The sequence below is a fragment of the Rhipicephalus microplus genome, chromosome 1 (genome assembly GCF_043290135.1).
Source record: "Rhipicephalus microplus isolate Deutch F79 chromosome 1, USDA_Rmic, whole genome shotgun sequence".
Lineage (NCBI taxonomy): Eukaryota > Metazoa > Arthropoda > Arachnida > Ixodida > Ixodidae > Rhipicephalus > Rhipicephalus microplus.
The window spans coordinates 275,432,434-275,455,809 of record NC_134700.1 but is presented as its reverse complement, the minus strand read 5'-3'; the positions used below and the strand labels follow the sequence as shown (position 1 = coordinate 275,455,809).

General features: G+C 42.4%; 2 protein-coding genes and 1 long non-coding RNA gene across 3 annotated transcripts; 2 read left to right on the top strand and 1 right to left on the bottom strand.

Moving 5' to 3' along the window:
* Positions 1-1,582: 1,582 nt before the first annotated feature.
* On the bottom strand, positions 1,583-11,255 carry LOC119188218 (pyridoxine/pyridoxamine 5'-phosphate oxidase). The gene is made up of 7 exons (XM_037436150.2): positions 10,829-11,255; positions 10,614-10,764; positions 8,883-8,982; positions 8,756-8,809; positions 5,860-5,988; positions 4,254-4,330; positions 1,583-1,976 (listed from the first exon to the last, which is right to left on the bottom strand). Exons 1-7 carry the CDS (start codon positions 10,920-10,922, stop codon positions 1,826-1,828), a joined length of 756 nt encoding a protein of 251 aa, XP_037292047.1. The 5' UTR covers positions 10,923-11,255; the 3' UTR covers positions 1,583-1,825.
* Positions 11,256-11,821: 566 nt separating this feature from the next.
* Positions 11,822-12,606, top strand: LOC119188216 (uncharacterized). The gene is made up of 2 exons (XR_005111946.2): positions 11,822-12,189; positions 12,402-12,606. It is a non-coding gene; the product is annotated as an uncharacterized LOC119188216 (long non-coding RNA).
* A 333-nt stretch (positions 12,607-12,939) lies between these two features.
* Positions 12,940-22,203, top strand: LOC119188215 (uncharacterized). The gene is made up of 10 exons (XM_037436149.2): positions 12,940-13,067; positions 13,886-14,014; positions 15,084-15,180; positions 16,276-16,331; positions 17,441-17,488; positions 17,748-17,859; positions 18,430-18,490; positions 18,676-18,777; positions 19,293-19,373; positions 20,697-22,203. The coding sequence occupies exons 2-10, from the start codon at positions 13,903-13,905 to the stop codon at positions 21,912-21,914; spliced, it is 1,887 nt and encodes a 628-aa protein (XP_037292046.2). The 5' UTR covers positions 12,940-13,067; positions 13,886-13,902; the 3' UTR covers positions 21,915-22,203.
* Positions 22,204-23,376: the final 1,173 nt, after the last annotated feature.

Sequence of the window (23,376 nt, the reverse complement as noted above, 5' to 3'; positions counted from 1 at the left end):
ATGGGAAATCGGAAAAGTATTACAAGTAACAACCTGCTCACAAAAATATGAAACGTTAATAACAGAGCACATGCTAAAAATTTGTTCACAAGGCATGACAAGACTATCCATAACATGTACTCTTCCTATACTCGTGGACAACTTTTCTTGGCAATGAAAGTAAGGCTACAGGCACAGACTGCACGTGTGCCACCGCTGAAGATTTTAGTCCCGCAATCGCATTGGTGTTTTCTGTGTCAGTAGGAAAAAGCATTACATTACATTATTTTCTATGGGAGGCTGTTTGAAAAGAAGGTCAGCACGCACCTACGGATATTTATATCCGTTTTATTTTAAGCAGTTTTTTTCTCGCTTTTGCCAGAGTGAGAACCTCGCACAATTAGCGTACACCTCACCGTCAAAATGGAGTCCTCATCTTCACGCCACTCCCTGCTTTTCCGACGACACACCGAAGAATATTGTGACGAATTTCAATAACGTATGGCTGTCCAAACAGATGAGGAAAATTGTCTACAATGTTATTCGAATCCGGCCACTCAAATAATCAAATGGCTGTCACGGGAGCTGCGGAAGGTTAACAAACAAAAATAAAATTTGAAATGCGCGCCTAACCGGACTACTTTGCGGAGCAGCACATGTGCAGTAGTAGCTCAGTTCCGATAGCCTTTCCTTCACTGCCAGGAAAGGATGTCCAGGAGTATAACCCCTTTCTGGTGTTTCTTCTGGCTAAAGCAATACAAATGAAAGCTTGTATTGAGATGAGGGAAGCAAACTTTTTGTCTTAATGTTAAAACTACCAATCTGACAGTTCACAACACACCAATGCCAAACAAACACCAATGAAGACAGGCCTGTGTATGTCACTTAGCGACTAGAACTTTTTCAAGAGTACCAGTACCAACAATTGTAGCATGACTGCTTGGACAGTGTAAAAGCTTGAAGGCCAAGTAATATACATTTCAACAAGCCTGAGATGGAATTGTTCTCGAACTACTATATTCAGGCTTTTATTTCATAGCTGCCTACAGCTGATTCTAAACAAACAAGTTCGCATTTGAGGATAGCACAGGAAACAGCCCTAAAAGAGATGAATGGAGGACACTGTCCTATTATGTTCTCCTACAGTGCACTCTCCTTTTAAGGTAATGTACAAAACAAAAATAAACTCTACTCTGCCTATTCAGCGGACTGCCCAGCTCAGCTACATTAAACATCGAATACAGTCACTCTACATGCGCTGAGGTGAATTGGCAATCTACACAATAACAGTAAAAAGAAGTGGCAGAAAGCAGCCTGCCATTCGCAATAAACTAAACCCGTACCAAGATTCCTCTTCAAGAGGAATATTAATGTTAGCCACCTAAGGTGATAAACTGAGGTTTTTGGCTATGTTGCTCTGCTCTGGAAGCCAATGAATTTGGATTGAAATGAACGGAATGGCTCTTAGAATTAAGCAGTCATGAAACGTTGTGCCACAACATTGCGCTAGACAATAACCATATTTTTTTAAGTATCATGAGGGAACTATCAAAGCATTAATAACAGAGCTAGGCCGAAATTCATCATAGAAGTGTATGTGTTGCACAGTATTGTGCTTTTTAGGGCATGCAGCCACCAGTATTCAGTTAACTGCTTCAAATGAAGCAGCAACTCAGCAAAGCCAGCTGATTAGTAAAACTTACAGCCATACCACTTATGCCGATCTTTGCGACAAACTGTGCCAGCAACGACCAGTATGACAGAACACAAATGCAGTGAAGAATAAGGGAAGAAATTGCGAACAGCTAAGTTGGGCAAATGGGTTCACAAATGAGGTCAAAGGAGCTCAGGGATACAACCTCTCCATGACCCAGCCAGGCGCGGCTGGCTGCGCCACGCCAGAAGGGTCACCCTTTCGAAAGACGATGCGATCGTGCAGACGAGAGGAGTGTCCCTGCCAGAATTCCATGCGTGATGGGGACAGGCAGTAACCTCCCCTAGAAAAGGCCAATGCCATAGCAACGGTTCAGTGCAACTACTTTAAGCAATACTTAGTTTCTTTCAAGTGTTCATTTTTGGCTCCCTACAAAACACTCCAGAAAGTGCTTGTTATGTAGAACTGCTTGTTTGTCAAGCAAGTACAGATGAACCCCTTTATAAAAGAGAGCAATATACGTGGCAACAGGGTAAAAGGTGCATCTGCGTGCCAACATCAAAACAGGTCAGAAAATAAGAATGCGGCACCCCGCTCATGAGAGACACCTCTAATAAGAGACGAGAATTGCTCTTTGGTGCACGTCTCTTATAAAGTGGTTCATCTGCATTACAAATGCTTAATTTTACACACTAGTGCTTGCTTATGTTGCTTGTTACCACAATACACAGCATCAGCCAAATAACGTGCACTGGTTGAAGAGTCACACATTCACACAAGGAAAGTGCGCCTTGCCACAGCGACACTAGAATTTTTAGAACCTTGCATAACGATCACAACAATCACAAAGCACAGATGTAGAAATTCAGAGGCACAGTAAAACACCCCACCTGAATGCCCCCAACTCACAGTCTATCTTTCACCCATTGTGCGTAAAAGGGTGGTGCCATCAAATTTCGAAGCTAAAAACAAGCCTCTTGACGGTTTTCTGCATATGCTAGGAACCCCCAGATGAACTGTCAGACACAGAGAATGTTTAGAATGTATTTTATTTCACTTCCAAAGGGTGCCTAAATGCTCATTCTCCCAACCGAAGCCTATAGCAAACGCGTCCAGAACTGTTGTAGCTGTGTAGGAAAAGCAACGAAAGTTGAAGTGACGTCTCACCAGATCTGTAGTGAGCATAGGCGATCAAAGGTCCCCCTTGAGGGGGAACAAGGGTTCAACGCAGTGCACCCCCTCCCTATTATGTCAATGCATGGTCTGACTTCATGGCCCCTCCCTAAGTTGCAGCGCCCCCTCCCTATTATGACAATGTATGGGTCTGACTTCATGACCCCTCCCTAAGTTGCAGCACCCTCTCCCAATTATGTCAATGTGTGGGGCTGTGTTTGCACCCCACCACCTACGTATCGGCAAAGCATCGCGGCTGGTACATGTTTGTTTTGCAGGCACTTGTGCAACACGTGAGGGTGAGAAAGTCAGCGAGAGCAGACAATAAATGGCACGACGTGCGTCACAGCCTTGTGTGGCCACCTGACCAAGATACACTGCTACGTCTCAGCTCAATTCGACGCCCAGAAACCGAAACTGAATATTGTCCACATAAAAGACTTGGTACGTATTAATTTATTTCGAAAGAAGGAATCGATCTTCGTGCATGTATCATGCTTCTTGGAGATATAAAAAAAAGCTCTCAGAAAAGAACGGGCACGCCACAAAAATGGCGGCAACACTCTTTTAATAGTGCAACAAGAAAGAACAAAGACAAAGAAAGGAAGGGAGGCAAGATATGTTAAGGGTTAGGCCAAGAAGGCATGATATATATTTTTTTCTGCAACAAAACAGGCATGGCTCGTTGTATTATCACACCACAAAACATTACCTCAGGAAAATGTCAGTCCAAGTAATTTACTAATATTTCCCGTACACATTGTCTAGCTAAAGTCTATAAAAAGCTTTTGAATAAGAGCAGCAAGTCTTTTAGGCATGAGAGCACTTTGAGACCACTGGCTTTGGGTTTTGTGATCACTGTCTTCACAGTGTGCTTATGGCACTATGGCAGGCCATAAAGGCAAACCATGAGAAATAAAAATTAAAAGCTGATATAAATATGTCAGCCACTTCATGTCTATGAGCTTTTAAATCTACAATTATCTTCACAGTGGTGATTTATCACCCAATATTTATTTTGTTCATCTATTTCTCAACGATATAACCAGTTACTGCAAAATTGTGCATCTCTAATTCTACAGAAAAGCCATAGGTTCAATCGTAGCCACCATATTTGTGGACGCAAAGCTTTTGGGGCAAGCTTGGGGGCTGCCTGGTTAACTATAGAAACGGCATGCCCTGAACAAAGTCTGCATTCAGTTTGCATTTCGTGCGCAACAGTGGTGTTCACACTATATTCCTTTGGAGCCCCTATTCTATATCTCTAAAGTGGACTAATGGATGTTCATAAATTTTTATATACAACTGGGCGTTAAAACCTTGAGCTGCATTATTCATTAAGCAAAATAGAAAAAATAAAAAACAGTGAAGTGTCTTGAGCAGCTTTTGCAATGCAGACTTGTTCGTTATTACAACATCACAGCTACTTGACAAATGTAATTCTCACCAAAAAGATGGCTTTGGAACTTCCTTGCTAGCATCCTTGTACTCCTCCTCCAATGCTTTCATCTTTGCTTCAAGAACCTGGAAGATTAACAGTGCAACATTTGTAATTAGTCAGCACTGAACACTTATTATCTCATACTGTTTCATTCATTACCTTAACCCTTAGACTCATTTTTGTATTATTCACTGCATTATCATAGCAACAAGCCCGAGTAACAGCCATTCTGCTATTTTGCAAGTTTTCACTGACTAGTTCACAAGTGTTGTTTTATAGACTTGATGAAGAATATGCAATAATGGCAGAGAAACTGTCACATGCCTTACATGCACGAAAGAAGTGGATGTGAGGTACATGAATCCTGCTTTACGTATGACTGTGCGAACATAACCAAGTAAAACCTCACTAGTTATAAATTTTCAAATGCTATCAAACAAGATAGTAAGCTGAAATAATAAACAACCACTTGTGGTTATATCATTAACAAGCTGTGGTACTTTTATATACTACTGACAAGGCATATGAGCAGTATCTTTCTATCAGTGTTCTCAAAATTACTAAACCATCTTTCTGAGTATCCAGTGGGACTTCACACAGACCAGTACAGAGGTGCACACTAGCGACAAGCACAAGCATACCTTAGTTTGTAAACACGAGCAAAAGTCGAAATGGACACTTATGTCTGTGTAAGGCCATACTCTGCCAAACCAAAGGAGCCTTTTCTGGGTAAGTAGTGTGTGCAGGCACGCCGACCTCGAGGAGGCACGCGCCATAATTTTTGGTGGCTGAAACGCGACGACACGTGCGGACCAAGCGCCATCTGGTGCCACAAACATGGAAATGTTGGCCCCAAAGAGAGGCCCAAATGCAGGCCTCCGAGATTGCCTACCGACATGTGGCAGACAATTTCGGAGTCCAAGGGCCATCAGATTTGATTTCGGCGACCTCCGCTTGGGGTGCTGTTCGGATCTAGGAAAAGGCCCATTGAAAATAATTAGAGGGGTTACCGTGAAAGCAAATTTTTGAATAATATAGATATTCAAACAAACATGATGCCAAAGCCCATTACCCCCCCCCCCCAAATTCATGAACAATATAATAAAATATTCATCACTTATACAGTTTCTACGCTATGCTTTTGTCCTGAAATATAGAACTATGCTGCTATTATCAACATGCTCTGCAAAATATCAAAAGTGCATCAGACAGCGGATCATGTTCATAACTTCCATGCCTTCCATTAAAGAACGCATGGGTTTCAAAAATTGTCTATTTTGCGAGACAGATAATGGCATGCCTCACGAGATCTGGACATGTGCCCAAGGTTTTTAGCAATTATAGACTGATAAATCAAGCAAGAAGGGAAAGTTGGCATTTTCACCTCGAAGCCACGATATGATTGTGAAAGACGCTGTAGTTGGGGGCTCTGAAAATTTTTGCCACCTAGGGTTCTTCAATGAGTCTATAAATCGAAGCACATGATCCTCTAATGTATTGCTAATAGCATGCAGCTGCAGCAGCTGGGATTCTGTGGCACGACCTATGAATCAGCTTTTTTCAAGAGAGGGCCTGCAGAAAAACAAAAAACAAACAAATTCGGGCAACTCACAGCTCGCGATTCCATAGGTTCACTTTGTGTGGATGCAGCAGCAGCCAGCTGCGAGATACGTGGTCTTCTGTGGAAGTATTGTTCGGACACCTCTTTGGACACCTTCTCAACTGTGCCTTCTACACGAACCTGAGACAGATAGGATGCAAAACTATTTTAAGCGTGGCAGACAATGCAAAGACTCGTATTCTGGTGCTTCGGTGCACTGTACTTTTGAAATAGATTTAGCTATCGCGTGCTTCTTTAGTTGGAAACAGCTATTCGTGCTTGACTACCCTGTTTTGTCATTGCCGCATTGGTGTGATTATGAGTGACTTTAGCTTCCATCATTATGCCCCAATGTAATGCAATAGTATCAAAGAGCTTTTTTCGCACAAATTCTGGAGTCGGTGCCAGCATCGTTAGTTATGAGCAAGAAGTCAGCGTTGTCCATGAGCGAAAATTCGAGTTAGTTGTAAGTTAAGACAGTAAAAACATGGTAGATGCGAGTGGGTATAGAACACAGAACTTCTGCATTGCAAGCCAATGCTCTACCACAGAACCACACCCATGCATTGAATTGCTGTATAAAAAACACATTCCAAATGTTATTTAGTGCGGAGAGTGTCATTAACACACTGAATGCTCATGCAAAGAGTGTGGAATCACACCAGGCACAAATCATGTGAATAGCATAATGAGTGGTTAGCTTGAAGACGGCAATCAATGACAACATACACAGACATAATTAACTCTCATTATCACCAACAATCAACAACTTGCGCAGCTGCACAAGTGCGTGTGTCACCTTACGGCCACGCACTGGTTACCTCACCAACTCGCAAGAGGAAGAATTATGTCGTAGCGGGCACTTTGCAACTGTCTTTGCAATAGACATTCTAGGATAGCTTAAAAGGGATGATTTACAGGCACGTTGATGCACTTTTCATTGACAGGAGTGGTTTAACGTCCTGAAACCACCATATGATTATGAGAGACGCCGTGGTGGAGGGCTCCGGAAATTTCGACCACCTGGGGTTCTTTAGCATGCACCCAAATCTGAGCACACGGGCCTATAACATTTCCGGCTGATGCACTTTCCTTGTGGCATGGTTTAGGTAGAAACGAAGCCAGGTTAGCAATTTGGACAGTGTTGTGAACAGGGTACGATTAAGCTATTGCATCATACTTTCAAAGGCAATGCTCGAGCATCCTCCCAGTTTTTAAAACTTCAATTTTTCTGAAACACTCCTGAGGTGTTTTCAACCATCTTCGTACTTCGAAGTGCAAACAAATTTTTACCTCTTCACTAGTCAGCACATACTATTTGTCACTACCACGAAGTGTGCAGTAAAAAATTAAGAGAACATTATTTTTCACAGTGTTTCAAAATTGACTCTTTCAAGCAATGTTTGCATGACCTAAAAAAAAAATGGTTTATGAGTGCTTGTACTACCATATGTATGAAGTACAACGTCAATTATCTGTAAAGTATAAAAAATACAACAAAAGCAGCTTTCAAGCACCAATGCTCAACACCCATTTATATGTTAGAACAAAACATAACAGGATGTGCTACATTCATTCAGACAAATTTGAAATTAAGAATATGGCAGTGGATGAAGCAGGCATCCAGAAAAATGTGCTGCTTAGCTTGGCCTGTACAAGGCGTTATACAGGTGACGCTGTATATATTGTTTAAAACTCTATTGCATTGTAATGTCAACAATAAAGTAACCGAAGACAGCACAACAACCAGTAATAAACCTACAAATTGTGCCCCTTAAAGGTGATGCTCCAGCGAACTCTTTCACATGACTGCAATGTGAGAACTAAACGCTGCAGCTACTTAAACTGCACTCGCAATGGTTCCTGGCCCAATACACAAGGCCACATTGTAACAGAAACAAAGTATTGCAGTGAAGCATTAGCCCAAGAGATGGCACGTTGCAATAAAAAGAAAAAATCATGTGCCACCGCAAAAATTCTTATTCTTACCAGACAAGAAGTACATACATGATAAGTAGAACAAAGCGATAAAGCTACTTAAAACTGATATTTAATAAACACGATATTGAAAACATTCCACATATTGAAACATATTGAAAACATATTGAAAACATTCAGCCTATTACTCAGCTCGTTTAGATCATCAACATAAGGTACACGTCATTAGCTGCCGCACTAACACTTTTCATCATTCCTTCGTCCCACGCACATCCAACGACTGGAACCACCTTCCCTCGGACATGGTTTCCATTTCAAGTCACGACTTGTTTTCATCTACAGTACAGAATTACTGACGTGATGACACGTGAAGTGTATATTGTACATATATATTTTTGTACTCTGTTTGCCCCATTCTGATGATACTTACACGTACATTCATTGTACTGCCTAACATCGAATTTTCATGTTTTGTAATTTTTATTATTTGATGTTACTATGTTTTCTCTTGGTTAGTTTTTTTTTTCTGTACCCCACTCCCCTCTGTAAAGCTATGTGCGATTGAGGGTAAAATAAATTAAATGAAATGAAAAAAAAAACATTCATTTTACAATAGAACTGCTGTAGTCTAGATTTGCCGTGTTTCGTAGACATAAAATTATCGTCATCATGAAATAACACCGGCTCAATCCCGCCCAAGCATCTTGCACAGGTGGTGAATGAGAGAACCTGACAGGTGTCCACCAGTTGTCATGTGACCCAGCCTTGGCAACTCAGTACAAATTGCACTAATTTTTCTTTAAAATGATATAGGTTCAGGAGTTTCTTTATTCTAAAGTGGGACAAGGACTGGGCAAGAATGCGAACTGGCACAACAAAGCCGGTTTTCATGAGCCAAAGTGATTATTCAGCCTGCCACAGCAAACTCATTTCCACTACTTGCAATTTATTATAACAAATCAATGCTTACCTGCCGGTTTTGTCTGTCCCAATAAAACAGCAGACAAGCATTTGGATTTTCTTCCTGAAATATTCAAAGAATATTGAGGCTCTAAAGATCAACTAATGGCAGAAAGGGCTTACGACAACAGGCTTACCAGCTCCTTTCCCTTGCGGCTTTCATAGTTTGTAAAGAATACGAAGCCGTCTTGTCCAAACCCTTTCAAGAGAACCATTCGTGATGAAGGGATGCCGGACCTGCAAATTCAGTGTGAAATAGATTAAAGCAGCACTTATAAATGCAAAAAAAAACATTATATAGGACTAAAATGAGGCTAGTCAGTACAAAATAACAAAAGTGTTATGGCGAATTCCTTTGGGAGAGCAGGAGCACTCAAAAACAGGCTTAAAGTGCTCTTTTAAGAGCCGGTGTGTTTCAGTGGTCGAACAGATGCAGGAGCACTGTCATCCATTGGTAGAGCAAGAGTGTTTCTGCTGCGCCAAGAGCAGCCAGGAGCAGTTTGTATTGCTCTCGCCAGAAAAGCGGAGGAGGCGCAGTACGAGTCACGTGGTCCTTGAACGTCACAGTCTCCAAATTTTCCTTCAGCCGGCGAACGTGGCGGTAATGGTAGCAACCATGTGTAGTTTGACGCCGCTGTTTTGTACAAATGTGCTACGATGAGAGCTGGACATTTGCCGAATGAGTCACTGCACAAGCATACTAGGTGTTAGGATAATGAAGAATATTTGGCTGACCGATTTCACGCGTATTTTGCTGCTGCCCCACAAAGAATATGCCGGGGTTCGGGAATGTTTCAGTTACACGGTCTCCCTACTCGTCACCTTCTCGCCTGCCCTCCGAGAGCGCGGCGCATTCCGGTGGCAAGTCGAGTGGCCCCGAGTTTCAATTTAAATAATAAATAATATCCTGTATGCTTTCTTTCCCTTAATATGGTTGCAAGTAAGGAAAATCATGCATAATGTAGCATAAGCTCTTCAATTCAGTGTGAACTTGTGTTGCAATCATTTTGTTTTACAGAAGAAATTAAGTAAAGTCCCTGTTAGTTATCAAAAGCATCTATTATGTAGAGCTACAAGCTGCACTTATAGCCACCAACTCCTGTAGATCCATGAAGTCAGCAATGCATTTTCATGTATGCAAAGCCAACTACTATGTGGAAATTCTCCCCCATGTATACTGAGAGGCAAATGTTTGTTGTTGATTTGTTATACACAAGGATGCTATAAAGGCTGTAATTCCTTTGCGGTTTCTAGAAAGCCCCTGTTTTCCTTTCACCGTTTTGCACAGCACAAGACTTACACGTGTCCCTTCTCCATGAAATAAAAAAAATGATGTGTTGCTACGCCATAATCACGAATGACGTAGTGAACAAGGAAACGAAGGGCACTCATAGCATTGAAACTTAAAGTGCATGTCTCTTTGGACGTACAGTGCGTTCCGGACAAGATTATTAGTAATATGAAGCTAGAGCAGTGTTCTGAACTTCGGTGCGCGGTGCAGCAGGTATGAAATTTGTGTTGAAGCACCATGCCACTCGCATCACATAGCATCGCAAGCTTTCCCCTCAGCATTTTCCAAGACAACATAGCGGGCTTTCAGTTCGCGGTATCACGGTCATGGGCAGTGTGTAAGCAATACATATTTAGATGTAGTCTCTGTAAATGGCATATGCGATAGATTGCGTAAAACAACATGCACTGAGCTCACTTGGAACGCAGGCTGAAGGTGAATGCAAACATAAGGTACGGCAAAAGCTACGCGATCAAGGTGACATAAACTGACGCATAAAAAGACTGAAAATGTGCATCAGCTGCGAACAGCGGTGCGTCGCACTTCACGGAATGAACGTGACAACTCGGGTACTCACTTTGTACTTGTAGCGAGTGTGACGGCGTTCGGTTCGAACATGAAACCGGCATCCTTAACTTCGTTAAACCATGTCTCGAACAGCTTAATTGGATCTCGAGAGGGCAGGTCCTTTTCTAGGAGCGTCCCAGACTCGTACGGTTTGCGCATATCTGAAAAGACGCACGCACTTCGCTCAGATTAAAACTGTTAGCGGGAGACAGAACACGGAAATACCTGCGAGTTGCACGGACGTCATGTTCAACGGTTGGTCCGATCGCTTCTGAAATGCTCTCAGCAGCTGCTTGAACGGAAGTCGGGGTAATCGCATTCTATGAAACTGCCCGCATCATATACGACCTCGTAAAGCGCTTCAAATAAAGTTGTTTCTCTCTCTCCCTCTCGTAAAGCACTTCAAAAGCAATAATAACAGCGTAATTAGCCACCACCAAGCTGGCTATCAACGAAGCCGCAGTGGCCGCAGTTTCGAGGCAGGCTGGAAGAACTGTACGCACGGCAAGACCCGACCTTGAGGTTACAAGTTACAACCTGCCGCAAATGATACAGGTAGCTGCAGAAAGAAAGAAAGAAAAAAATCCGCACAAAATAATGATGATGATGAGCTAATGTAAAATGGTGTAGACGTGTAGCTGAGCCTATCGTTGACTTGTTTTAAGCATTTAAGCATTTGTGGCAGTTTTAGTGTGGGCCATGGTGCACCTAAACAAACTAATGTTCTGCTATTCTAGCCACCATAGTTCTGCCTCAAACATGGGCTCAACAGAGGAACATTAATGGCTGCGATCAGTAACAATCATGGTAACAATTAAACCGACTCGGACAAGGTCATTAGGATGGCTTTAAAGGGAAAGTTGTTGGATCGTTCTGGAACCTGAACAGCTAGCCAAATGCCGCAAAAGAACACGAGTACCACCGCTGAGAAAACATCCACAATCTACAAACACAGGTGTAAACTTTGCGTTGGCTGACCACGCATTGACAAATGAGCTCGTTGTCAACATCTCGCCTGCCAAGCAAAATATTGTCGCATGTTGATCATGTGAGTAATAACATACTACTGTACAACTCATATCTGATTACCAAAAGGCTGTTTGAAAGCGAAAGTAAAAAAAACTAGGCTCCTTACGCAACTGTCATCATTATCGAAAGGAAACGAAGATGTAGTTGAGTCGGTGGAATCCAAAAACAATCGCAATATAGCCAACATTAGCCGTCTGTGCTTCTGCGCTTCCGTGCGACATGCCGTGCAGACTCTAACCGTGCGTACCGAGGGGCCGTTTCGACCGGCAGAAATTCTGTGCTCGTTAGTCCTGTACTGCCTCGGTTCACCGCGAAACAATGTTTGCTCTTGGACAGGCTCCGTCGTATGCACCGCGAAATGACGGAACGTTTTCCGGTTTAATGAAGGCTCTGTACAATGACCCGTTCAAGTGGCAAGTGATCAAGAGCTGGTCCATGTTCTGTTTCGGCGTCTACCTCGCTAGGGAGTTCGCAGGCGTCGACCTCATGGCCCCACCGCCGGCTCTGTAACGGCGACCACTTGTGGAGCGGATGTCGCCTGTTTTTCGAACTGGCACGTAAGTACAAGTGGTGCCCACTTTTCTTGTGCATTACATGGGTGGTGCAGTACATTAGATTGTGCAGTAATTTTTGTTTTATCGCTGTGCCATGTTCTGTAATTCAGTTCCTTTTATAATGATTTGGAGTGAATGTATTCATAGTAAGTATATTTGTTCAGTGCCACGGTGACTGAGTCATGATTGCTCATTTTATAAACTTTCTTTTTCAGAAACAGCTGTGCAGCAGTTCCTACGACTATGGCTGTCGACGCGAGCTTGCCATCATTCGTAGGAAGCCCCCGGAGCCAGTTGAAGTCATCCTTGTGTTATTTAATATGAACGTGTGCTGTGGATCGCCGAGCGGGACCATGCCCTTATGACATGCTTTCGTTTGTTGCACACCCGTAATAAAAAACATTTTGCATCTTGCCTCAATTATTGCTTGTGTTTGTTCTTTCTATCAACCTCTGTTCAATTCTGATTTGGGCAGCGAAAAATGTGCGCTGTTTGGTGAAACCACGAATTCGATGAGGAACAAATCGTCGTTTTCGTCTTTTTCGTAAAGGCCTGAAGAACAGTGGACGCCGACAAGTGCCCCTTACGCACCGTGATTTGCTGTGTGAATCGAGGTGTCATCCTGAAATAAAGAGGTTAGCACGCAGTTCCATGGAAGGCAAAACCGCGATACTACACCACTGCAACCATTGGTACAATTTTGGTACAATCAATCAGTACATACAAAAAGGGACACGGATGTCGCGTCAGTCAAGTGAGGTCACGTGACGTCCACGCATGGCGTCGCGTGCGGTTCCCGACAGTGTTTGTCGCAAGGGATACTTCAAGCGTGTTTTTCTTCGTTTGTGCGCGTTTGAACCTGAGTTAGTGCACAAGTGAGGGTGAGTACAACGAAAATATTCACGTACGGCGTGTGTCGCGTTACCTGACAGCTTGACAGCCTCGCTGGCGCCACTGCGATGACTGCGATCCTGACGCTGTTCGGTGCTCCTTGATGTAGGCTTAACGAGTTTTCTTTCGCATTTCGGCGTTTAGAGTCGTTTATAACGATCCGGAAGGATTGGAGGAAGCTGTCGACGCGGTGCTTTACCATTGAGTGGCTCTAAAAGTCGTGTTCTGTCGAGAAATGCTTGTGCGCTTCGCGAAGCTGCTAGCGTGCGGCACTACTGGGAGACGCTCGGGCTGGAAGTTTTTATTGGAAATACTGATTCCGTAACCACTTGTTGCCCAATTAGAGTTACCCTGGCGTTTAATACTAAACAATCTTGACTCACGCATAGGGCGACGCGTGCATGACAAGCTTTTGAGCGTCTTTGTGGTCGCAACGGTCGTTTGACTCCCGCCGTGAGTATTTGACACCGGAACGAGCGCTGTCAATCAACCGTTTATTATGCACGAATGTAGGACTCGCCCTCGTTTGCCCCTAATTTTTCACTGATGGGTCGTCGTCTATTGGTTTACGTAACCACTAGGTAAGCCATGTGCTTGGAGATTTGAAAGATTCCGTGAAAGGCGCTCGGTTTTCGTTCTTTTGTTTTCTCTTTTTTTTTGTTGCGACGTTTGCTATGTCATAACGACCAATAGCCGAAGAGCGTGGGACATTTGCGCTCAATATCGCAGTGACGAAACCGCTCGGCCGGCCCCCGTCGGCCCAACCTCTGAAAGCGTGCTTATTCATTTTGGCTTCTTCGTATTGCAGAATAATGAATTGACAAGATGCAGGGAGCGGGGCGAAAAAAATTGGTCGAGGTCAACCCCAACCTGACGTGCGTTCTGTGCAACGGCTACTTCATTGATGCGACCACCATCATTGAGTGTTTACACTCATGTAAGTTGCGTGCTGACCGTTACGGAATTATTTCTTAGATTTTATCCTGATAACATGTGTGCGATATGTGTATCATCGGCGAAAAAAAAAAAAGGTGACGCTTGTTGGCTTTTCCTCGTGGAAACCAATAACTGAAAGGACACTACAGTTTGTAGCTCTGTATCATTAAACCGTAAATCATACGGTGGTTTTGGGACGTTAAACCCCACATACCAAATCAATCCGTAAAGCGCGGACTTCAACATAGAAACATAACTTTGTATACAAATTCTTGCTGGTACAGCCGTATTATGGCATGAAAGCTCACCGTTCTCAATTGTGTAGATAAATACAATACCGTAAAATAAAATAAAAGCATAGCCACGGTGCTGTTTGTGTGTGTGTGTGTGTGTGTGTGTGTGTGTGTACGTGTGAGTGGGTGGGCGCGCACACAGTATTAGGACTTGAATATCTCTACTAGGAATCTGTGGATAAAGGGGTGGCCCATTCATATAACACAACATTTTAGAGATACAAGGCAACTTTATATGCCGCCCGTCAAAAACTATATCTGCAGAATATTTCCAAGTCTCGGTGCACACCAAGCATTTTGCTGGCACAGTAACCATGCAACTTTTTTTTTTTGTAGTGATGTTTATTTGCCATTACATGCTAGCTTTTAGTTTATACAGGCCTCTGTTCTAATGTATTGATCCATTTACTGCATCTTGTTCATTTACTGCATAGACATTGTTCATTTGTGCAGGAAAATGTTCTTACCATTAGGTGTCAGGAAATTACCCACAAACATGATGGTACAATTCTATGATAATCTCTTGAAGGTAATTCTTGGGAAATAAAAGCTGTGCTTTGCAAAATATAAGATTGTCATTACGAATGTGTGATTCAGAACAGATAATCCACTTCATCTCTTCTATTGCTTTCACTAAAAGTGCAGTTACAATTATTTTTTCTTGGAGACACAATGGTCTCATTAGTTTACCATGTTATCATTGTGAGCCAGTTGCTGTTTTGGGGCTGTACTGCACAACTGCCGAACTTTCAGTGTTCACTATTTCTGTTTTCACAGTCTGCAAGACTTGCATAGTAAAGTACCTTGAAAAAAGCAAGCTGTGTCCCGTGTGTGACGTTCAGGTGCACAAGACACGCCCACTTCTCAACATCAGGTAAGTGGTGACAATCAAGAACTCGCTCATAACAGTGTCAAACAGTGCTTCTTTCATTGCGTTCAAACCTGCTTGGGGTTGAATTCTGTGACTACCATTAAATTCCTAGTGCAGCTTGAGTGAATTAGTCAATCACAGTCAAGAAATTAGTTCAGTATAAAAACGAACCATAGTCGAAAATGGCAGTTCGATACACATATTGATGTGAAGTAACGAGAATTCTCGGTTCGCTAAGCAAGACACTGCAGGAAAGGTGACGGACAAATGGAAAGCTCATTGTACTTGTGCACTGGTGTTTTTGTGAACTTGCAAAGATATCCACATGCACACCATGAAAGCAAAAAACTGATTAGTAGCTCATGTCTACAAGAAAACCCATGTGTATTTCTCGGGTAGAAGTATCATAGTTGGTGAAAAATTACTTCTAGTTGAACATTTAATCGGGGACTAACGGCTTTCCAAAGCATTCCTTCTACAGATTAAGCTAACTAATAAGCTAACGATTGGCAGTGCGAGAGTCGGCTGGAAGCACAAGGACGCTGAGTATTGCTAATGCCTCAGATGGGTGGTTTTTTATTTTCTCTTTCATAACCTTTTCACCACCTTGCGCAATTTCCCAGATTTTATTTGCCACACACACACTGCCTGGCTACAAAACGTTTCTCGTGGCAGTTTTCGCAACAAATTGGTGCTTTTGTTGTTTTCTTTCTCTTCACATGAAAATGTTTCGAGTTCGTTGTATCTTTCGAAGTACACTCAAACCTTATGACAAAGTAGCATCTTGTGCTGAAATAAGTTTATTATATCTGAAAATTTCTTATAAAGGTTTATTTCCAACACTATATTTAATGCAAGTATACTTTTCATTTAATTTGTTTTAACCAACATTTTGTATAGTATGGTTTGGTTATATTGAGATTTGAGTGTCATGAAGAAATTCGACTTTCATGTGCCTATAAGGCCCTTATTTGGTTGGTGTAACTTGAGTGTCTCGTTTCTACATGGCTTTTCCAAGTAGAATTTTCACTTATTTAATATTATATATAAACATATATATATAACTTTTCTTTCTTTTTTTTCTTTCCTTGCATACAGGGCAGACCAAACTCTTCAAGACATTGTGTACAAAGTGGTTCCGGGCCTCTTCAGAAGTGAGTCATAGTATTGATATGAAGCAGGCTTTGCATGTCGAATAAATGACATCTAAAAGACCAAATAATGTTGGCAACATTTGCTTTTGTGTGTGGTGCTTGCATCCGTAGAGCAAATGACCTGCTACATTCTTAACAACGGAGCTGTTCAGGGAACATAGTTGCTCATTCGTTGGCTGTACATGCGTCCATGTGCAGAAAGCTTCACACATAATCACACATAAGCTCAGTCCTATTTGCTGCAATGGCCGTTCCTGTGGCCATGCACCCACTTATTTAAAAGATTATTCTGTAGCGAGATTTCATTCTAGCTGAATATCGCCAGTGAGCAGTAGCATATTTATTTTTACGTACTTCTGCCCACTAGTGCCCACTAAGATTATTGCATGCGTGAGAACTTGACACATCTATCGGCAACCAAAAAATTAATATAGACACATATTTGATGTGCATCTGCAGGCAAAGAATTCTATGTTTTAAGTAACAAGACGAAACATTTTCACACATTTTATTTAGGGGGAAATGTGATATGTATGAGTACCGGAATAATCGGCAAACCTAGTGCATTAGGCTGAATAGATTTGGCATGACAAGTTAATTCCACAGTAGAGAAACCTCAATGTGAAACTTTCGTGGTGGTAGCATGTTAATAGAGCGGCAAGATTAAGGCTAGGTGTGTCGGCAAAGTTATTGTTTATTCCTGTTTAGGGCAGCTTTTCTGCCGATATTTAGTTCTAATATTCACACCATGGGCTAATACTGTAGTAAAAGAGATCAGGGCCTGTGCTTCATGACATTTATTCTTGGTGTTCTTTGTCCTTTCCTCAAAGCACCAAAAAATTGATCTTATTGACAAAAAAAAAAAAAAAGTGCACAACAGCACACTCTTGTGAAGGGTAATTGTGCTGGATAGCTGGCTCCAATTACGATGAAAACTTCATGCGGTCATAATGCAGGTCAGCAACATAAGGGGAAGAAAAAAAGTAGCTAAATAAATGCTGTAAATCTACGTCCAGACTCCAAATGCTGCTACTTATTGTATGGTATGTGGAGCGTTGCGACCTCACATTGTGTTAATTGCTTTTCCTCCATTGTTTTTTTTTTAACAGATGAAATGGCAAGGCGACGACAGTTCTACAACAGCTTGTCGCCATCAGGTCAGTCAGTTATGAGCACCTTAACATGATGCTTGAACACGTTTGTTTAAGTATGCATATACGATTTATTTAGTTAGTAATAATTTAGATTACTAAGCAGGATTATGTTAAGTGAAGGTAGTAATTTGATTGTGTGGAAGTGTAGCTTTAATTTTTTAGTTTCATGCTAAAGGATCATCAGCACCTTAGATTATACCGGTCTTTTTGGTAGCGGTGATATGTTAAGGTCTTACTAAATGAAAACCTTTCCCTCCAACAGAAAGCTCAGCCAAGCCAACATCAAGCGAGGAAAGAGGAGACGTTCGCAATGTGGAACGACTCATTTTCAATCGTGACGACATGATCAGTTTGTCCCTCGAGTACAGTGCACGGTGAGTCAGCATGCAAACGTGCTTTTTCTTGCTGATTTACAAGCTCTGTGTAATTACAGCGAAACCCCCTTTACAAGGAAGTCACCTTATTCGAAGTGCCAAGCAATCTCAAGTCAAATGCATACATTTTAGAACAGATTATGTGAAACCCGCAGGTATTGGCTTCTGTTTAGTACTGAGGGCCAACCAGAACCTAGAGTTAGGTTTCCAGTGTGGCTTAGACTGGTGCTTCGCTCTTGCCTCGAATTAAATGAGGCAATAGTCAGGTCATTCGATGATTACTTGGAAAAGTGTTGCAGTGTTTTCATTTCTAGAAGTAGTGCTTTTACCAAGGTTGTAACCCTGTACGCAATTATTTTTATTGGTCCTACGTGTTGTTGTTTTTGCTTTTTTTTCCCTTTTTTTTAGCATGTTGTAGGTTAGGTGTAGGCTATGTGCAGAAAGTGTTGTGATTAGTCCACCATAAGACTTGCAATGTGTGAAATCTTGTGTATTGTTTCAACACAAGACTTTATGTAATATCCAATCAAACTGAAGTTCCCATGTTTGTTTTTCCCCCTCCATTATCAGGGAAGTTCTGCCCATCCGGCCACTGCTGCTGGGACCTCCACCACCCGAAAGCCAGGAATGTGTAAGTTTGGAATAATAATAATAATAATAATAATAATAATAATAATAATAATAATAATAATAATAATTCAGTTTTAATGATAACATAATTTTTATATCCAATATATATTTGTGTCGTTAATAAGTGGACTTGACTGTATAAGCAAAGCTGCATGCTTCATCATGACTATGCGCACTTTGTTACAGCCCGCAGGTAGTAGGCGGTACCTCCTTTGTCCTGGCGGATTTACTGTGGGTCATCTCAAGAAATTTCTGAGGGCAAAGTTCGGCTTGTCCAAGAACCATGAGGCAAGTGCAGAAATGGCACATTTACTTTTGTATTTTGAATGGTGAATAGGTGACACTATCTTGCCTCACTCTGTCTTACCACGATTATCTCTTGAAAAAAGTTCAGGAATGTCAGGCTTTTAAACTGTGCAGTAGCTACTAACCAAATCATGTATCATATAGTTATACATTAAAAGGAGGCACATAAAACTGGTCTTACTGATGAAAAACTGTCGAAATGAGGTGAAACCATAAAAAATTGTCTGTGTGACTCTGAAAAGCTGTCTGCCCCCTTTTCTGTGATCTTTGACACATTCAAACAGTAGGGCAGAGTAATAGAGAATTGCTTGTATAACTGTGACATAGCAAAAAAAAGGGGGGGGGGGGGCAGCAGAGGATCCACCAGACGTGCCACTTGCATATCTGTCTTTTTGCATACGGGCACACACATCTAAATGTGTGTGCCCGTATGTCTGATCAACCAGCTCAAACTAAAGCTATGCTCAAAATGTGCCGCTCTTCTTCCATGGACACAGGTGGATGTGATGTACATGCATGACCACCTCCTTGATGAATACTCTCTCATGGACCTTGCCTACATTTTCTCTTGGCGTAGGGTAAGTGCATGTTTGCTACAATGCATTTTGAGCAGCAGTTGTGTCCTTTAATGCATGAACTCTTCTGCTTACGTCTACTGCTCCTTGCAAAATGCTGGTATACTCTATGAAAAGTTTAGGTGTTCAGATTACCACGAAAAGATTTTGCCTACTTATATGTGACCTTATCAAGGGTGTTGCCATATTGCATAGGCAGGGGCACATTTTTGAGCTGTCTGATTTGGGCAAATGCTCTGTGGTCTATGCCACATACAGTTGAAACTCAATTTAACAAAGTCACCACTGTACTCGAGTGAATTTGTTAGATCGGATGGCTTGAAAAAAAATTCTCTCACACTTTCTCTGTGCATGAGTGTGTTCATGTGCTCGTACATTTAACCTTGATAGATCAGTCGAAGATTTTAAAAAGTTTGTTGCACCAGTGTCCATCGTGCACTCCCGAGCTGTGGCCTAGTAGCTGTATTTGGAGAGATGAGTAGCGATTGTAACAGGAGATGAAACTTATGTAATTAACTTCTATTAGCGTTTGAACAGTTTTTAGTAAATGTATTTAATGTCCACTTTTATTGTTAAATGGAGGCATTGCATGTCCCGTGAGTACACTCAAAATCCTTTTTTTTTTTTCATACTATTTTCAGATTGCAACATAATCTGTAAAAGTGAATGCACGCATTTTTATTATCCTCTACGGCTAAAATTAGAACAGTGCAGTCCCAAATAACTCTGTGCTGTCACACAAGATGGCATGTATGCTGTCACACAAGATGGCATGTATGTACATAAGGAATGCATTAGGTTCACACATTGTATATAAGCAATTGTGTGTTATCGTAATGTTTCTTGATGATCTTGTAATGGAACAATGACGTTCCTTTTACCCGGCAATTGTTACAGTAATCAACTACATGTGAACATTACTGTATTTGCCAGATGGTTTTGTTATAGACGATGACATCACACAATTATTTCATAGAGTGTACCCATGTGTGATAGCAGTACTGCTCAGGCTCCGACATGCCAAAGCGGATCAATTGCAGACTGCAGACATTTTTCAATTGCCTGATAAGCTGTAGTGCTACAAGAATGACTAATATTTGCTGAATTAATCCTACATTGGAATCCTGTAGACATATCTTGTACTCCCAATGGGACCTTAGTCCGCAGTGCGATTATTTTGCGTTAGTGTGTCTCGAAAGATTTGTTAAAATTGTAATGCTAGAATGAAATCTCCTCCTGCACATGTGCACTTGAAGATGAGCCAGAGTACATTTTGCCAATGTGGCCCTGGTCTCAGTCACCTCTCTTATATGTGCTTTGTTACAGAATGCGCCCATGCGCTTGCTCTACCGGTTCCCAGTGCTACCGCCTTCTCTCATGAGCACGAGCTCAAAGGCGGACGATGTAGTCCCAGTGCCGCCAGATGAAGGACTTAGCATCTACATCCAATCCACTGCATCCCAACAGAACACTAGTGCTCCACTAAATGGCACTGCTGCGTCAGACAAGAAGGGCCAAACTCCTTCCAGTGATGCCAGTGCAAATGCCAATGCAGTGTGTGCCACCATCAATCCTGACCATTTAAATACTGCTAGCACTAATGGCAGTGACAAGGGAAGTGTTGGTGCTAACCTCTCCAGTACAATTATGCATGCCAATTCCGTTCCTTCCGAGAATGAAACTTCGCTCAGCAATAAGGATGGCAGTACTGAACACACCGCTGCAAATTTCATAAAGCCAACCGAGTTGGCCAGAGCCAAGGCTGAAAGCTCCCCTGTAAAGCAACCCATCGAAACTTCTCCGACCAAGCTCCCACAAAACGCCAGGTCTAAACAAGGCTCTGACAACCAGCTCAACAGTGTCATTAGTGTGCCACCAGCTGGAAGTCTGCAGCCACCTCCACAAAGGCAACAGCCATTACAAAGCCAGACTCCGCCACGAAGCCAGCAGTCGCCACGAAGCCAGCAGCCACCACAAATCCAGCTGCCAGCACTGAGCCACCAGCCGCCGCAACGATCTCCACAAAAGCAGCTACCACCACAATGTCAACAACTACCACAAACTCAACAACAATCACAAAGTCAACCACGAAAGAGTCCACAAATCGTGAAACTTTCTCCAAGCGTGAAGTGCACTCCGTGTTTGCCTACAGCGCCTCGTGTTACTGGCGTCAAGCCCGGTGTCGACCAAAAAGTGCCGTCCAGTGCCAACCAGCCAGCGGCTTGGCCTGGCCGCCCACCAGTTTCCAGCCCACCAGCTAGTCGTGTGGTGACCAGTGGACAGAGACTTGGCAGCAAAGCTAACTCATTGTCCAAGACTGTACCCCTGTCCCATCGCAAAAATGGGCTGTCAACGGCGAATGGCGTGCAAAGTAATTTGCGGCTAATCCTGCCTGCACCGGCCAAGCCTAATGGTGTCACGGACAGTAGAGAGGTGTTGGCAAAAGCCACTAAAACAAACAGCCGACCGAGTGACAGCCCAAGTAGTCCAGCTAAGCGGCCTCACTTGGACTCTGGTCCTGGCAAGGAGGCTGCGGTGTCATGACCTCGGACACCTGTGCGCATGTGTACATAGTGCACAGCTACTTCAAAGCAGGCCATCTCCAGCTTAGATGAGTTGCGAGTTGAGTGAAAGGCTGACAGGTGCAGCCTGCTTTTTTCTTGTACGGGAAGGGGGGGAATTTACATGGGAATGCTTTTTTAAGTTGCGGACAGTTCATAATTACATGAACACCTTTGTTCGCAGTGTTCCTTCTTTAATCTTTATTGTAAACTTATAATTCTTGGAGACTGAAAGTCCTAAAGTGGTTACCAAGAATGATTTGCCAATTTAACTTTTCTCATGACTGGTTCTTTTGTTGTGTTTGGTTAAACAATTAATAATTCACGTGGCCCTTTTTATTTTGTCCCCTTAATTTGTGAACAAGTCCGTTCGCATTCTGTGCTCAGCATCTTGGGGAGCAGCAGTGTTACATTCTCAAAGTTTGCCATGGAATGAGTCACCTTTGAGCATTCGAGTATCATACGCCGCTGGAAATACTCAAGGAAGTTTAAAAATGTTGCACAACGAGTAATCTTCTGGAGGTTGGACCTGCTTTGAAGTGTTGTTGCTGTTAAGTTATTCACTGGGGGCCACTGCAACGAGAAAGTTGAAGCAGTGCCTTGGACGCTTCACATACTGTGTGATACATCTCTGAGCTCTCTCATCACGTAAGCAACGCAATGAGTATGCTTAGACGGACCACACCGAGCTTGTCACAATTGCAAGGCCCACAAAGCCTTGCCTTCGATAAGGTATAACATGGCTGTGCTATAGTAACTATCAGATGTGTTGTACTATATTTTTGCACTATATCTGAGCACATGTATAAAGGATATGTACAGAAATTAAGCCCCCAAAGGTGCCTGCGCCATCATCATTTTCGACTATCATAATACTGAAGTACATGTATAAAGGATTTGTACAGAAATAAACTTCCAGTGGTGCGTGCGCCATCATTTTTGACCAGCAATGCCAGTTACCAGGACCATGCACTGTTGTTTCATTGAAATACTGCTTTATAAACGAATGTATTTAATAAAGAACATTGAATGCTCAATTGGTGCAGATACGCCAATCCAAGATAAGTCTGCAGGATCAGTGGTTCACTTGAACGGTCGTCCATGTTAAATGTCTGTCCTTGGTCCCTGAAACATGCCCAATGACCTTACTTGCTTTAAGCCTTTTGGATAGGCGCAGCTACCGAATCAATGAAGAGGGGAGTAGTACAAAGTTTTTTTCCTGGTGCACCTTCAAGAGGTGACCACTATAGTAAGCATCTTGTAGTTGACCTGTTTCGCTGTTGACCTAAATAGTTTTGAAAAAGGGCAGTGAACAAAGCATTTCTGTCATTATTAAATAAATATACAAGTCTGCTACAGTAGACTAAACGCTAGCTAGTGCTAAAGTGCATTAAGTTTACTATATTGTAATGGGTCCAAGAGAAGAAACGCCAAAAACTAGTTAA